The sequence below is a fragment of the Tachypleus tridentatus genome, chromosome 6, assembly GCF_004210375.1.
Source record: "Tachypleus tridentatus isolate NWPU-2018 chromosome 6, ASM421037v1, whole genome shotgun sequence".
In the NCBI taxonomy this organism is placed as follows: domain Eukaryota; kingdom Metazoa; phylum Arthropoda; class Merostomata; order Xiphosura; family Limulidae; genus Tachypleus; species Tachypleus tridentatus.
The window spans coordinates 40,407,232-40,425,196 of NC_134830.1; the positions used below are offsets into that span (position 1 = coordinate 40,407,232).

Below are 17,965 nucleotides of genomic sequence, written 5' to 3' on the forward strand. Positions count from 1 at the left end.
AATAAAAAAATATTGTGAAATCAAGTTTGACCAATAACAACAGACCGAAAAGTGCAGACAAAGCAGTCAAACGTCGACAAATTCCTTTGTGAGTCAGTCAAAATTAAGATTATCCATAAAATGAATTTGTGTCGTATTCATAGAAGACTATTGGTAAAAATCAGTTAGATTAACAACTAATATGTGGGACAACTAATTCGTTTTGGTAACACTACGTTTCAACAAAGGCTTTTATGTCTTGTTACTTATCAACAAAAGTATAACCTAATAGTTGATTATATAAGATGACATGAACAGATAATAAAATTGGAAACATTTGTTGATTTCTTAATCTAAAGTCTCAATTGGTTAAACATATTTGATTTGATTAAAAACTTTGATAATATAACAGAAATAACTTAATTCAGAAACAATTTAAGTTTAAAACTGAATCGATATTTTTACTTCATGGTAATTTTTATGCACTTGGTTCTAGGTCAGATGATCCCACACTACGTCTTTCCTTTAAGCTTACTATAACAGCACTCACTACACTTATAGGGTTTTTCTGAAACCTCCCGTCATTAAATTGTAATAAGTAAGCATTAATCAAACTATTCTGTCTGGATAAATCCATTTTGGCTTTTATGACTCTTCCTATCTCGATAAATCAAGTGCAACGTGACACGTACTGAATTTTATATTGGTTAGATACTTCTCACTTTTCCCTAACACGGATCACTTTAATTTAACTAATAATCAAAATTATATCATTAAGCTAATTTTTTTCGCATATACATTTTAGAATATTAAAAGAAGCATACAGACGCCATATTGACCATATGTATGTGTTTGATACCTTAGTAACGGGAGAAGTCAATTAAATCTAAATATAAATAGACCGAAAAACATACATATTAAAAAAATGTTTTACCTAATACTTTTCACATGTAGATAAACTAATGTTTTACCTAATACTTTTCACATGTAGATAAACTAATGTTTTACCTAATACTTTCCACATGTAGATAAACTAATGTTTTACTTAATACTTTCCACATGTAGGTAAACTAATGTTTTACTTAATACTTTCCACATGTAGATAAACTAATGTTCTACCTAATACTTTCCATATGTAGATAAACTAATGTTTTACTTAATACTTTCCACATGTAGGTAAACTAATGTTTTACTTAATACTTTCCACATGTAGGTAAACTAATGTTTTACTTAATACTTTCCACGTGTAGATAAACTAATGTTTTACTTAATACTTTCCACATGTAAATAAACTAATATTTTACCTAATACTTTCCACATGTAGATAAACTAATGTTTTACTTAATACTTTCCACATGTAGATAAACTAATGTTTTACATAATACTTTCCACATGTAGATAAACTAATGTTTTACATAATACTTTCCACATGTAGATAAACTAATGTTCTACCTAATACTTTCCACATCTAGATAAACTAATGTTTTACCTAATACTTTCCACATGTAGATAAACTGTTTTACCTTATACTTTCCACATGTAGATAAACTGTTTTACCTAATACTTTTCACATGTAGATAAACTAATGTTTTACCTACTACTTTCCATGCCCCCAGTGACTCAGCGGTATGTCTGCGGACTTTCAACGGTAGAAACCGGGTTTCGATACCCGTAGTGTGCAGAGCACAAATAGCCCATTGTGTAGCTTTGTGCTTAATTCAAAACAACAACAATGCTTTCCACATGTAGATAAAATTTTCGAAACTCAATTTCGTTTACCATGCTGAATTTTTGTACAGATGCTGTGTCACTCGTGGCACGAGAGGGAAAGCATGTGTATTTCTTATAATGTTATTTACTCTTAATTCGTTAACATCGTAATTCCTACATATTAAGTCCTTAGAAAACGTTTTTTTTTTTTTTCATATGAGATTGACAGTGTTTTTGTAAGAGACAGGGGAACTTTATAACGTTCTAGATGCTCCATTGAAGGTTGTCTATACAACACATATCTACACTACAAAGTTAAACGTTCTTCATTATTGTACTTACCAAGAATGGCTGTAAAGAGTTCCGGTGCAGAGCTTCCGGCTGCCATGAAAGTTGCTCCAGCAACGTCTTCACTCAAGTTGAGACGCTGAAATAAACACAAAAATGTCGAGAGACACATACATTAGTCTTACACTCGTTTGCAAAGTAAAATCAGATAAAGATTTTTTTTTATTTTAAATTTCACTTTCGGATTATAGGCAAACGGAAAACACGTAGGTAAAGGTTCAGGTAACATACAATGTAGAATTTAAGTAACAATTTATCTATCAAGATATTTTCTCCTTACTTAAAGCCTGATTTTAAGACGTCATATGCATAATTTACTGGCAACAGTATACTGAGTGATTTTGTTTTTTCTGAAACAAGGCAAAAACGCGTCTTTGGGATTTATCAATTTATTGCTTCATGTAAAGCACGCTTTTCTGTTAGTTAAGCCTAAAAATATTGACGTGACCTCAAGTTTATAATTCATAGACACATCATAGCAATATGTTCTTTTTATGCGTCTTATATTATTAACTTCTGTTTAAACATGCAATTTAAAGGCCATACAATTGGATTTAGTTTGCCATGGTAGTTAGCCCTGACTGGACTAGTAGTATAAATGTTGGTTTGTGGGATTTCGTAAAGAATATACACTAATTTTTAGGGTTTCCGTGTCTTATTATCTGAAAACATGTAAGTGGTAAAATCATGTACGCATAACTTGTATAATATATGACCAATCTCAATATATATTAATAATTTAAATTTTAAGTTATTCATATACTCAATATTTATTGTTTCACAGAATATATTCCTAAACAGATTTACATATTTATTTGTATCGTGTATTCTTAAATTTAGGAGATCCAGGGAAATTAAAATCACCAAGTTTTTCTCACAGAGCATATTTCACCATACTTTATTTAACCACTTTACATATATAGCCCTAAGCGTAGATAAAAGCTATGCCCCTCCTCGATTTGGAATACACAAGCCTACCCTTAACATTAATATTTACATTCGAAAAAAAACTTGCGTATCCTAATACAAGCCTCTCTTCACCGTCGTCAAGCTTATAATTTCTGTAAAGCAGTACTTTAGTTGCATCGCTTTTCACTTTAAAGTATCTAAGCAGCGCTAGGGTTAAACAAGTGGTTGAGAATGTTCCCAACACACGGCTCAAGGGACAGATAAGGCTAGACTGAACATTCATTATGCTACTAAATTGTTCCCATTGGTTAAGTAGAATGTAAGATTAAGTAGATTTGAATTGAACGAAAAACCTTGGAAGAATATATTTTGCATTTCTAGTTTTAAGAGCGTCTGTTTGTCTGTCACTGCGTCTATCGTTTATCTCAAGCACACAAGAACGAGAACTCTTGTTGGTTTGTAATACTTGATGTCGTTATTTTGTCAATTCTAGACTCTAATTATTTGTGAAACTCCATTTCGCTACAAGATTTTTCCTTCTCGACAAGGTACAAAACGAATGACTTCTCAGATTGAATAATTCATTCTTTCCCTACCGGACTATCAGATTACGTTATCTTTCAGCCAAGATAAAGAAACCAACCGTGGGGCATTTTGTTAGTTCTCACCGATATCATTTTGATTATTAGTTTTAGTGTTACCTTGACTACCAGCAAAGATTTCAGGAGAGAGAAAAATAACATAGGAGATTCCATTTATAACAAAACAAACAAATATTTCCGAGTGCATTGATGCTAGCCTGAAGAACTATATTTTTAGGCGAAAGGTTTTATCAGCAGCTATAGTGTGACTGACTTGCATATTATGTATGGATGCCTCTTTACTTCCACTCAGTTATTATTTGTAATTACTAACGTAGTTTGTTTTTTGTGGGGTTTTTTTTTTGTCATCGTCGTGTTCCCGTGACGCTCTCTGGGATCAAAAAAGGTAGTTCTCTCCAAATAATTCGAGAAAATAACAGTAATCAATAATATAGAAAACGGAAATAAATCTATATATAATAATAATACTGCCTGTTGCCTGTTCATCTAACTACTTCGCAAGGTGTGGAATGGATGGATCTTCACCAAAGTTAATATGGAAGTTTATTGCGTCCATGGGGAGAACCATACAAACCTTCAGTTTCGCATTCTGTGTTTTGCAGCTGTTATGAGCGTTTTGATTTTTTTTCTTTACCAATTACAAAAAAGAGAAGCAACATTTTTATGTTCTAAACCAGTCTCTTTTTAATCATGGATCTGTAATATTTCTGTCTAGGGTACGAGTACTCCAGCTAGTAAACAACATAGCCTTAAATAATCCTTACCCCAGTTGTGTTTGTGTTGTTTCATTACAGTTATTATTAGTAAATTATTGAATGACAACACCTTATTATGTGCACACAAATTACTGCGAGATTTCTTCTCACCACTTTACAACACCAATTTCCACAAACAATAAGTATACCATCCTTTGTCATTGTCAAATTTTATAGAATTGTCATCTTTCCTACACATTCAAGTTTCTGGAATACTCTAGAATAAATAGATTAAATTTTAAAGCGTCCATTAGGTTATAGATTAATCTACTCTGACGTCTTTTTGATACTATGCAGCATTTATGGGCCAGGCTTTCTTAAGTGTCCAAAGGGTGAGAGTAAATTGTATTATTCAGTAAAAATCACTGAACATGAAATTGCATGAAGTCCTTTATTTCAGTTTTGCTTCAAAGGGTAATATATATATATAGCATGTAATGCTTTTCCTGCCATATTTTGTTTCCATCATATGTAGATGATTAGGATAGGGTGGATTTGAAATATATTAGTCACAAACCAACTCATTTTCCTCCAAGAAAAAGTCCTTCAAAGTGTAATTACATAACAGGTGTGTATTTCTTTAACCGTATAACTAACAATCAACTGATAAGTTACAAAGCTAAATCTCTGAGTGATAATTAGAGGTATATTTATAAAAACAGATAATTGGGGATATGATAAGATCCACATAAAGATGTTCACAGAATGGGTAAAGGAGCTCGCCATTTTATTTAAACTCGTATGCTTTGACTTCTCATTATAATACCACATTACAATAAAAGATTACATTTATGATATATGAAAGTTGTCTAATATAAAATAACTATTCTTATTAGATTGCTATAGCTGGATTTACTGTAAAAATGTGAAGGAGACTGTATCAATTTCTATGCCTGTCTTTGTTAATATACAGAGGTGGTGTCCATTTCAGTGATGGGTTTCATATTTGTATTTTTAGAATGGATGATAAATAAAGTTAACAGCTAAAATATTCATTGAAAAAAGGCAGCTTAAGGGAAAACCTTTTGTTTTGATTGCTCTTTGCATTTTAATTTTAGGTACAATATAATCTGGTAAGGAGAATCACGTGTGAAACACAGTAGTCACTTTCATCAAGGTGGAAAAAATATGACAGAATGTTGTCCAAGTGTTAGATGTTTGGCACAAGTTTTTCAGTAGTTATATTTTCAAGAACTGTATAAACCATACTTGGGGGTAAAGAATTATTTTTCAACATTTTCCAGTTGAATAAGAAAGCTTATTCATAACATCTATGTTACTTGCAAGTGCTATTTGGCTAGATGGCTCTGCCATCCTTAATTACCTAATATTCTGTATTCATTTGTCGCGGGCATTCGACCTCATTCATCTGTTGTGCTATGTTACAACATACAGGGGATTTCTACCAAAGTTCTTCCTGAAAGGGGCGATTTATTTGGCAGTTGGTGACCGATATAGCACAGGGTATTCGAATATAGAAGGCGTAGGATGCCTACAAGTAGAGCTTAGTTGTATTTCCCAAGACGTGTTTTACAAGTATGTCTAAAACGGTAGTTTTACTAACTTATTCGCACCGTCTTATATTATAAATGAAATTTTACACGAAAAGTAATGGAAAGACAATGGAGTTCAAAATGAGTTCGCATCCCTAGGAATGGAAATAAAACCATTGGACATAGCTTAATTTTTCTCGCTATATAGTCCCATTGTTTCATTGGTAAAGAGTAGCTCAAGAGATGGCGATGGATATTGTTGATCAGCGACCTTCCCTGTAGTCTGTCGGTTCTGAACTAGAAATGCCTAACGCAAATAGTCCTCGAGTAGCAGCTACGCGCGAAATTTTATCAACAAATTCGCTATAGTGTCTGCTTTTTAACTTATCACTATCCTTTAGATACATACCAGTTTCTTGGAAGCATGCTAGTATATTAATGTTCCATAAGGAAGAAAAGCCAGCAAATAAACCTAATAGCTACCGGCCAATCAACCTGACCGACTGTGTAGCCAAAATTCTTGAAAGAATAATCAGTAAAAGACTCTCCACATTCTTGGAGATAACATCAAAATTACCAGAAGAACGAAATGGATTCAGAAAGTTTGGACAAACAATGACCACTTAGTCAGACTAACTGAAGAGATAATATATAGCTTTAACAAAAAACAATGCACTCTCGCCTGCTTTCTTGACGTTGAGAAAGCATTCGACACTGTATAGCACAATGGTCTAAGGTTCCGTATGAATGAAATGGGACTACTGCATGGAATTATTCGCTGGTTATCTGACTTTATCGAAAACAGAAAATGTAGAGGGAACCTTTTCTGAGTACTTTACTCTAGAAACTAGCGTCCTTCAGGGAGGGGTGGTTAGCCCTATACTCTTCGTTATGTATGTAAACAATTTGCCATTGAAGTGTCCTAGTCACATATTCTCCTCACAGTTCGCTAATGACGTGGCACTCTGGAAAAGTGTTAAAACACCAACAATAGCAACCGAAAACATACAACCACAACTAAATAGAATAAACGAATACTGTTAAAAATACAGAGTAAAAATAAATACAGTAAAAACACGATTGTCGTCTTTACAAAACTGACAAAACACAAAAACTACAACCTGAAATATATATGAATGGAACAAATACTTTTATTTTCATTTACATGGTTAATCCATGTTAAATTTGAGTCATAGGCTAGACCGAGAAATTTTGCCGGTGTGACAGTCTAAAGTAAAATCTGGTGAAGAACCAACTATGCTAGGAGTCTAACTGGCAAGAACAGTGAAGCATCAACAGACAATATACTAAACATTTACAAAACATATATTATACTAGTAATTGACTCTGCAGCTTCAGCTTGGATAACTGTAAGTGACAAAACAATTAAAACCAAGCTACAAACAGTACAAAACACATTTCTCACAACATCATATAGAGTTCCCAGAACAACATCATCTAAATTCATACACAAATATTCCAATATGCCAACGATACCAGATAGACTCCTGTATAGTACAATAACGTATTTTGATAAAAATTGGATGAAAAATGAATTATTATGCGAACTAGACAGGTACCTCATACATGATAAAGTTAGTCCTACAACATCTCTCCCCGATCAATATATATTTTAAACATAAAAATAAATAAATAATATAATAATATTATTTATATATGGAGGGGAAAAAAAGGCCACCATCAAACTAGACTTTTTACTGAGTGGGCAAATAACATCAATAAATGTATGAAACCAGTACCTGGACATTGCCCTGAAAAGGGTCGGAAAAATTCAGCCCACTTTGACCCTAAAACAATAACTATACAAACCAACACTGCATGACCACATTAGTAAAGGAAGGAGGAAGAGGCCAAAGAGCACCTGACTCTCCATGGTAGATATGATTACCCAAATCCCGAGAGAGAGTGTGTGTGTCTGCTGTCGTCGTACTAGCTGTTTGAATCTTTTAAATTGTTTTTTCCCTGAAATTTTAAGTATTGAGATAAACATATCTCTATATAGACATGTGTGTGTGTATAAATGTATGCTAAAAGAAAGAGTTAATTATTTAGTAAATGATCAAATAGAGAAACATCGAGGAAGCTGCCTTACATACTTCACAACATTCTTCTAAAGAAGCGATGAAGAAATCGTCGCACACAACAGCAAGTGCGTAGAACATATACAGTGTGACGAGCACGTGAACGATGACGGCACCTCGTGCACGCTGTTGATTGGTGAACAGGTCAGGAGGAAACTCGTTATAAGCTAGGAAAGAAAAGAATACGTACAACACCACTACAATTGAATAGTTACTTGAAGCAAACAATTATTCAATTTATAATTGACTTAATATAGACGCTTCTTTTATCAAATGCTTTTGATATTAAAGAACCTTAAAAAAGAAATTTTGATACAACCTGTGCACTCCTCTTTCAAAAACAGAAAAAAGTATAATGATAATTATTTCAAAACACTTAACTTGTATAATTTAACGGACGAAACAATAATGATACATTTACTGTTTCAAAACCTTTATTTGTATAGTTTACTGGATGTAACAACAATAATATTTTCATTGTTTTAAAATAATTAATTTGTATAGCTTAATGGGTGCATGTGTATAATCTTATAGCAAAACTACATTGGTCTACACGCTGAGTCCATCGAGAACAATCGAACCGCCGATTTTAGCGTTGTAAGTCCCTAGACTTACTGTTGTACCAGCGGGGAACATAATATAATGGACGTATAAATAATGAGAGATTTATTGTTTCAAAACCTTAGTTTGATTGATTAATTGATTGTTTGGAATTAAGCACAAAACAACACAATGGGCTATCTGCCCACCAAAGGTATCGAAACCCGGTTTCTAGCGGTATGAGTCGGCAGAAATATCGTTATGCCACTGAAGAGTACTTAATTTGAATAATTTAACGGACGACAAAATAAGGTTGCAAGTAAAGCCCTATTATTTTCTTGAAAATCAAGCCCTCGCTGACAGCTTATAAAGCTGAATCTAAGCCCCAGTGGCAGCGGTATATCTGCTGGCTTATAACGTTATAAATCGGGATGCGATACCCGATATCTGCATCTTGTTTACAGTTCTTGATCTAGTTGTAAACACATTACTTTTGTGTACTTTTGATCCGTGAATATATATTTCTGTAAGGTTAATCTACACACGTTGACATATCTAGAGTTCAGCCTTCAGACCCTGTGAATTTGCAATATAATAACCATAAAAAACTCTACAAAACCTTTAAGTACTGATGTGTTTTTTTACTTCCGATACCGAATGGTGACAAAAGTTGATATGCATTTGAACTACGACCCACCTTAGAAGTTATTATTTTTTAGGGAATCAAGGCCACAATAAGGTCACAAAAAATCCCTATCTCTTGCTGAGAAACCCACTTGAAATAAAAATGTATCTCATAATGGTTGGTATGAGTATTAACACTTCTACTAATAAAGCAGAGAACAACGTTTCCACCTTCCTGGGTCATCTTCATTTCCATACCAACTGTTCTGAAAACTCTAATCTGTTAAAATGGCGATCAATTTGTTACGCTATTTTTGCTCTATAGCTTAGTGAAACATGATCGGATCTTGACAAACTTGGTGAACACATGAAGAATGTTATTTCTCACTGTTCTGGCAAAAATGGCCAGTGTACATTAATAACGATGGACATACGGACACATTTTCGTAATGTTTCGAGGGCAGTATATGATCAACGCCGCGTAGTGAAGGTGTGTATTCTACTGAGTGCCCTCCCCTCTAGTTTTACAAGTGCTTATAGAACTTCATTTGTCTCTATAATAAACATTGAAATTTTGATTAGTTGTTATAACTAATCTAATGATCAAACTTAAATCATTGTATTCAGCTGACAAAGAAAAAAATCTACTGAGAAAAATTTGCTTTGTGAAAAGGAAAAAAACAAAACACATGAATATACACTTTAATCATGGTACTGTGCTAGACCCACGGTTGTTTTTGTTTGTTTTTCTTTTGTGTAGGGCTGTCACCCTATCCTAATTCAACTTGTTCCTTACTATGATGTTCATAGCTCCCCCTACAAGAAGTACTGGATCTAGAAAAATCACACTTGGTAGGGTCAACCAGTCATGACAGAGGTCTGAGAAAAGGTTCCATGATCGCTGACTCACCCCAGTTACAAATTAGCGAAACCATACATGTTCAAATTCCATGGGGAGTGTCTTAACGGAATCTGGAGTAGTACAACAGCCCCTTTGGGTAGTTATAGAGGTAACTGGGGATAATGAAAAAGGCTGGTTGATAGACTATTCCTTTTGTGAATTGTGAATATATTTTTTCTATGTTGCTACAAATGAAAACCGCGGGGGGGGGTAGAGAAGATAAGTCCAGAAAGTTGCCACATTACATTGTGCCAACATACCATAAACCAGGTAAATACAACAGCGTTGTTTGTATGTAAACATAAGCCTAGTGTTATTTCACAGCAACATATTTTTTTTTTCTCCGAACATAGACTTTTCTGATTTATAACACAATTGTGTGTTTTGGTAATGTAAACACAGAAACTTCTGTGTTTTCTAACAATATAAAAGAACTGCATTTTTATGAAAAGTTGTATTTATTTAAATACTGTCATTTCATGAAGTCGCATGTTTATTTAAATACTTCTGTTTCATAAAGTCACAGGTTTATTTGTGTTTATTTAAATACTATTGTGTCATGAATAACAGATTTAGTGTTCACTTATATACTGTTGTGTTATGAAGTCACAGATTATGACACGTTCAGACGTAGCACATGATGAAAGTGAATTTCACTTTCTTTGAGGCAATTTTTAAAATATTTTTATGCATTATTTAAATCTTATGATACGAAATGATTTAATATATTAACATTATATTTTGCATAAATATTGTGTAAAACTCAACACAAAGAATTTGTTATAGCCAATGCCTTTTTGTATTTTTTTTAGCCCATATTAATTGTGTTATTTTAACTTGAACTTGTAATGTAGCCATTAAAACGCCAGACTTGTATTCTGTTCTTTAACCGTAAGAAGACGCACAATAACAGATATTCCAAGCCGAGTACAGGTCACGAATGAACCTTCTTTGGTCACACAGGACCTATAAGTAGGTATTTATCAACAGCTATTTATTTTTGGTATACATATCAAAAATAACTTTTGCAATAGAGATATAAACGAATTAGTTTATACGTATGAACAAAACAAGTAGTTGTTGTCATGTTCGTTCCAGTTCTGATGCAAGACAGTATGTTCAAATATCTTAATGTCATAAATGCAAATCCTCCAGACTGTTTAGAGATACAGATCTTTATGTAAATACGAATGTACGTGCGTTTTGTTTGGTGCAGTGTATCTGCTTCAAAATATCTCTTAGCAACCTACTTTTTTTTCACATAAATAGAATTGTTTCTGGTGACGATTTAGCCCCCTAGCGTTACTCAAATGTTAAATTTCGTTATATTTTTATTTTATCCTCCTGTGTCTATTTCAATAGAAGCTAAGACGTCGTTAATTTGATACCCTAACAATGTTTTTATTTTTATTAAAATCCCATAATTTGTAAAAAAAAATGAGTATCTTTATAAGTCATGAACGACATGTGCTTTGTTCATGTAAAGAATAATACACAAATATATATATATATAAATATAACATTTAAGATTACTTGGTCTAATACAATGGCATATTATAAATAGAAGACACAGAAATTATAGACATCTCATCCTAACCCTTGGAAAATTTTCATCTAAGAGAGTCGATAATAGCCCATAATAAATATCCTTTTTCTTTTGTAAGGTTTGTCATGCCTATCCATTTACTTGGTGGTCGTTATATACCTTTATTCATAATTTAGATATATGAATAGGTTCTATTTTAAGTAGTTATACATGATAGTCTTTAATGGTATTGCTATTTAATTATCTTTACGCACAATAGATATGTGAATGTCAGTAACACAATTGTAAACGTCATTTAGTGGTAACGCGAGTTACAACACTTTAGTACTATTTATAAACGACAATAAAACTCCCAGGAGAGATCTGATTATGATACATTAATATTTATTTTCCACACAGAATCGTGTATGTGGGCAGGAGTGGAAATTATAAAGCTTCAAATGTCACTCTCTCGTTGTAATATGAAAATATGTATTTGTATAACACAGAAAGAAGTAACACGCAAGTGTATAGTATTTTCTATAGCTTGTAATTCCACTTGTTTCTTGGGAATTATTTATAACAATATACTACTCGGTATCAATAGAACATTACAGCAATACGTTTTTTGTACAAATCTCCACTTATAAGATCAAAACAACTGATACGAGACTCGAGTTACAGCTTTGGCAGTCTCAAAGGCTGTCACATTACCAAAGACTTAAAAAGTATTAGATTAGCAACAACTTGTCTTTTTGAAGCAAGATAATAAAGCCACAGACGAGTAGTTTAGCAAAGACTAATCTGTTGGAAGCAAGATTATAAAATTATAGATTATTAATTTAGCGAGAATTATGTATTAAATACGAGATGGTAAATTAATAAGTAATTAATTTAGCAATGTCTTATCTGTCGTCTACAGACTTACAACGTTAGAAACCGAGTTTCAATACCCGTAGTGGGGAGGGCATAGATATCTCTTTGTTTATCTTTCTGCTTAACTAAAAACAAATAAACAAGACATACCTGTGGGAAATAATAAAATAAAACCATAAATAATTAGTTTAGCAACTACTTGCCATTTGGAAGTAAGACATTAAAACCATAAATAATTAATTTAGCAACGACTTACTTGCTGGAAGTAAGCTAATAAAACGAAAGATGTGACTGGTGTTTCAGCATGAAAGATAAGTGACAGTTTACATATCGAACTAGCTTGACTGGAGTTTTTCCCTCTGTTTATAGGCTGTGTTTATTGTTAGCCCTTCCTAAGATATTGAAATAATTTGAATGTACGATTAAGTCGCACTCGCCTATTCAAGCTCCAATAAAGTCGATTCATTTGGTAATCTTCAACTTATATGTTCTTTTATTGGTCTCACTTTATTTTGTAGCATCGATGTAACCTTGGTTACAATAAGGGGAAGTAAAATATCGGAAAGTATTTTTCTATGTTTCAATGCAAACCAATGCAAATCAGTCTTTACAAAATACTGTACCACAGTTTAACCATTCAAGTAGTAAATACAAATGTATTAAATGTATTGCTAAGCTTCAATCAGCAGGGTCATAAACTTATATTTCCTGTGCAGGGGCGTAGATTTTTTTACACCAATGGGAGGGGGGAGATTTTTGCAACCACTTATGTGGACTGTTCAATTTGCAAATTGGTAATCTCTGATTACGTGAACCTGTAAGCTGTAAACATGCAGTCACACAGTAATCTTGTTGCCACGATACTTGCATGTATACTTAGGCCTACTGACTGATACTTACGAACTATCGCTTAGATCGAAAAACTTAGAAGCACGCCTATATTAAAGATGTACATTTCGGCTACTAAAAAAGCCTACATTAAGGCCTAATTATGTAATTCGATTAGTAAGAACACGAGAATTTTAAGAGCAAACACACAACTTGTAGGCCTGTGTTGCAATAAAACAATTCAACAGACCAAACTGTAGGGGGAGATGATTGTATGCACCATACCCCTCACCTAAAATGAAGGGGAGGATGTATACCCCCATCTCCCCACCATCTACGCCCCTGTTCCTGTGTATATTATTGCCCAATTCGAATGGTTACTTGAAACTTGAAGTTTACTATAATCAAACATTTCCTAACCTTAACCTTTTATTTACACGATTTTTATAGCTACTGTATTAAAAAACAACTAGTGCGTATACGGTCTCAGGCGTTTATTAATATTTACATAAAGTGGTTTATAGCACTGACAATTTTCTATTCAAAACCACTTTCATATACGTGTGAAAAATCGAATAATTCGTGATTATTTCAACAAATAAAACTCTGGAACATTTCTTACGAATGAAGTGCCTAATTGTCCAGTTTACTTAATATTGTTATGTATTGGAAATTATTCTTTGTCACTTCAAAACTACTACGCGCCCTACTTTGTAGTGTATCCACATGTAAATCTGTGATTCATTTCTAAACTTAAATGTCATTTAAAGCATTTCTTCGTATATAAAGATCGTATTCTTGAATGAAAAGCCTCAGATGCAGTTTATCGATTTATAATTTTCTGGCAAGCAGGTTACATCGATAATAAAATCTGCTGACGAGAGTAAAAGAATATGCAAATTTATTATCGCTAATAAATCAAGTGCATTGGAGCATGCCACAGGTAATGCTACGTAGTCCAAATTATTTCAAGATCTTAGCAAAAGGGAAAAACAACATTCGTATGTGAAAAGCAACAAAATTAGGCCATAGCTTAGTCACGTTATATCAGGTACTTTATAAGTTCAAAGAAAATGATTTTATATTTTTATTGGTTACTTTGGCTTGTTTGTTTGTCGCACAGCTACTATATCTGTGGTACTTAGCAGTGTAAGACTAGAGGGAAGGCAGCTAGTCATCACCACCCACCGCCAACTCTTGGGCTACTCTTTACCAACGAATAGTGGGATTGACCGTCACATTATAAATGATTTTATCGGATTACGAGTTTTATTGGTTACTTTGGCAACAGTATAATCTTCCTGGAAGTAAGATGATGAAGTGAGAAATCGTATGGTAACTTCATAACTATCCTGATACGAATAGAGTAAAACAAAGATGGATACTTCAGTTTCCGTGAAAATTAGGTTGTTCTTGATTAGAACAGATAGATACTTCAGAAAGAAATGGTTATAATGAGGTTACCCGAAGTTGATTTATAACCAAGATAGGTTTTATATATATATATATATATATATATATCTGTGTATGTGTGTGTGTGTATCAATATTGGTACAAACTTACCTTACAGGTTCTTAACAAACAATGATAAAGTGTAATCCTAAACTTACCTTACAGGTTCTTCACAAACAATAATAAAGTGTAATCACAAACTTAGCTTACAAGTTGTTCACAAATAATGTAAAAGTGTAATCATCAACTTATCTTATAGATTCTTAATAAACAATGATAGAGTACAATCACAAATTTAGCTTACAAACTCTTTACAAACAATGTTAAAGTATAATCGCACACATATCTTACAGGCTCTTCACAAACAATGATAAAGTATAATCACAAATTTACCCTATAGAGAGTCAGGGGTGAAAATTCATGCTGTCAAACGTGTTAAGTTTCACTCTGTTTAGCTCATATCATATACCATTGAAATCTCTAGGCCCAAAATATAGAAATTGTCAAGTCCATGTAGTAGGAACCAAAACTGATATATCCTTGTTACTATAATAAGTAGTTTAATTTAGGATGTATTATCATTCGTACAAATAAAAACATCCATTATAGTAAAACGTACTGGCCTTCACTGAGTAATTTGTAGTCAATGTTTGCCTATCAAAAAACCTTTTTTTAATTAACATTCTAATAAGATAATACCCTAGCGTTGGATGGTATACATTTAAAAATGTGTCGAGTATTCTTGTAATATAAAGCTCACGCGATCATATAACATGATATGCATGACACGGGAAAGATTAATAATGGTAGAGACTTTTGAGTTGGTGACTTAATAGCTGATAAGAACTATTCGTTTCAGCTCAGTTGGTGCGTTACTATAATCTAATATATTTTAGATCTTAGACAGACTGACAAACGTGACTATAAATGCCTCAAAGAGCGTAACATTTTTCAAACATATCGATCGACATGTTAACTAGCCATTGTCTTTTGTTTGTTATTTTCAGTGGTTCTAAGAAGTTGTATTAATATTTGAATATGTGTATAAATATTTAACAACACGACTATGATATTATTGTGTCTTCAGAACGTTATTCCATCACTAATGGTTTTGATTGTTTGTTTCTTTGAAATTTCCCGCAAAGCTACTCGAGGGCTATCTGTGCTAGCCGTCCCTAATTTAGCAGTGTAAGACTAGAGGGAAGGCAGCTAGTCATCACCACCCTCCGCCAACTCTTGGGCTACTCTTTACCAACGAATAGTGGGATTGATCGTCACATTATAACACTCCCACAGCTGAAAGGGCGAGCATGTTTGGTGCGACAAGGATTCGAACTAGCCACCCTTGGATTACGAGTCGAACGTCTTAAACCACCTGGCCATGCCGGGCCTAATGGTTTTGAAAAATACATTAATTGTGAGTACAATTATTTTATCTTGGCACTGCACAGTGTCAGTTATACAGAACGTTACTCAAGCAGTAATGTTTGTTTGTTTGTATGTTTAGAAATAAGCACAAAGCTGCATAATGGACTGTCTATGCTCTGCCCCCGCTGGTATCGAAACCTGGTTTCTAGCGGTGTGTGTCCGCCAACGTATCGCTGTAGTACTGAGGTGCTAATTTTGTTTTTTGAGTAATGCTTAATATGAGTATAATTATTTTTATTAACACTGCACAGTGTCAGTTACACAGAACGTTTCAGACAATAATGTTTTTGGATAATACATTCATGAGTGTTTTTTCTCAGTACTATAGGGTCAGATCTACAGTACGTTTCACAACACTTTTTAATGTGCTAATATTCCAGTTTTTAATTGTCCACTAAACTGAAAAAATAAAGTGTAAACAAACTAAAATAAGAGTGATTTTTTCCAATAAAAAATGCATCATAGCTTATAACACCAAAAAACACTAGAACTCTAGTGGAAGATAAGTTTCTGGAAGTATTGCGATATGTTTTCCCTGTTACGCGTTTTCTTTGATATCGTTAACTGATATCAAAGTTACGCAAGGTTTCATCAAGTATACCTAAAAGGAAAGCATCGGAGTATTGAGGTTTCTTTGTTCTGTAAAAGATTAAATATATTTAGTAATGCAAACCCTCTCGGGGTTTGTTTATTTAAACACACAATGTTTCCATGGAAACCGGACACGGAAACTAAGAACGAGGCACTTACCAAAGGGTTTATCTCAAAGTATGTCGTAGCATTTTATGGGTTAACAAAACAGCTCATCAGTTTTAATGGAAGGTTTTATTAAAAATTTCTGAAATAATACACTTTCGCAAGTCTATTTTATATCCAAAATTGTTGTAATACAAGTCGTGTGTTTAAGGTAGGTAAATAATTTATAAAATAATGTTTTAGAATGGTAGATTAAGATATTTTCTAAATATATTGACTTCACATATGATGCATTTTACTTCACTATATTTTCCTTAGGTGAGGCGCATATGTCGATATTTCTCGGACCCCAGTGGCACAACGGTATGTCTGCGGACTCACACTTCTGAAAATTGGGATTAGATACCCGTGGTGGGCAGAGCACAAAAAACCCATTGTGTAGCATTGTGTTTAAACCTAAACAAACAATATTTGTCTTAACACAGGCCACATATTTTTTTTCAATATGTTGCTTATACGTAATAGTGACGTAAATGAACATTTATACAGAATAGTTTTAGAAATATATTTACAATAAAATCACATAAAAATATTATATTTCCAAAAAACATAAATATTGAAACTGGTTGCTAAAAAGTATGCCACATAACGCTGGTTTGTCATTTCTCTGTTACACGTTTTATTTGACATCTTTAGAAGAATTACATGTGTGCGTGATGTCATGAAATTTTCCCAAAAGGAAAGCAGTGAAGGAACTTCTGAACATAAGCATAATGTCATTTCTCAGAAATTAAACAAGCTTTGCGCTTAAACAAAACACGACCTTTTAATCGCTGGAACATGGACATCAAAAATAAAAACACTGATAATAGTTGGACGTATTAAAGTTTTATTTATCAAGACTCTCTGTTCGCTCTGTAGCACAAGAACTGACGGAACATTTTCATTGTTTATACATGTATATAAACCCAAGACGTTTGATATATTTACATTATTAAATACCTTTAATTCCTGTCTCTCTCCCCATAATCTCAATGAAAAATTAGAAGTGTAATAACACTAGAAACCGGATATTTCAATACCTGTGTATACACAGTACCTATATATCATTGTGTAGCTTTGGGGTCCATGACAAGTAAACAAACAAAACGTTTATTTGCTACACTCGTTTCCAGTAATTTTTGATACGAACTATTT

General features: G+C 33.1%; 1 protein-coding gene across 2 annotated transcripts in view; it reads right to left on the bottom strand.

Annotated features, from left to right (window-relative positions):
• The window catches only part of LOC143252300 (sodium/potassium/calcium exchanger 4-like), an 80,591-nt gene that overhangs the window by 39,883 nt on the left and 22,743 nt on the right, over window positions 1–17,965 (bottom strand). The window contains exons 3-4 of one of the 2 annotated variants that reach the window (XM_076504213.1): window positions 7,914–8,065; window positions 2,032–2,116 (exon numbers count right to left, since the gene is read on the bottom strand). In XM_076504213.1, coding sequence (XP_076360328.1) covers window positions 2,032–2,116; window positions 7,914–8,065 — 237 coding nt within the window. The remainder of the gene's footprint in view (window positions 1–2,031; window positions 2,117–7,913; window positions 8,066–17,965) is intronic. The other variant, XM_076504214.1, reaches the window with a different exon arrangement.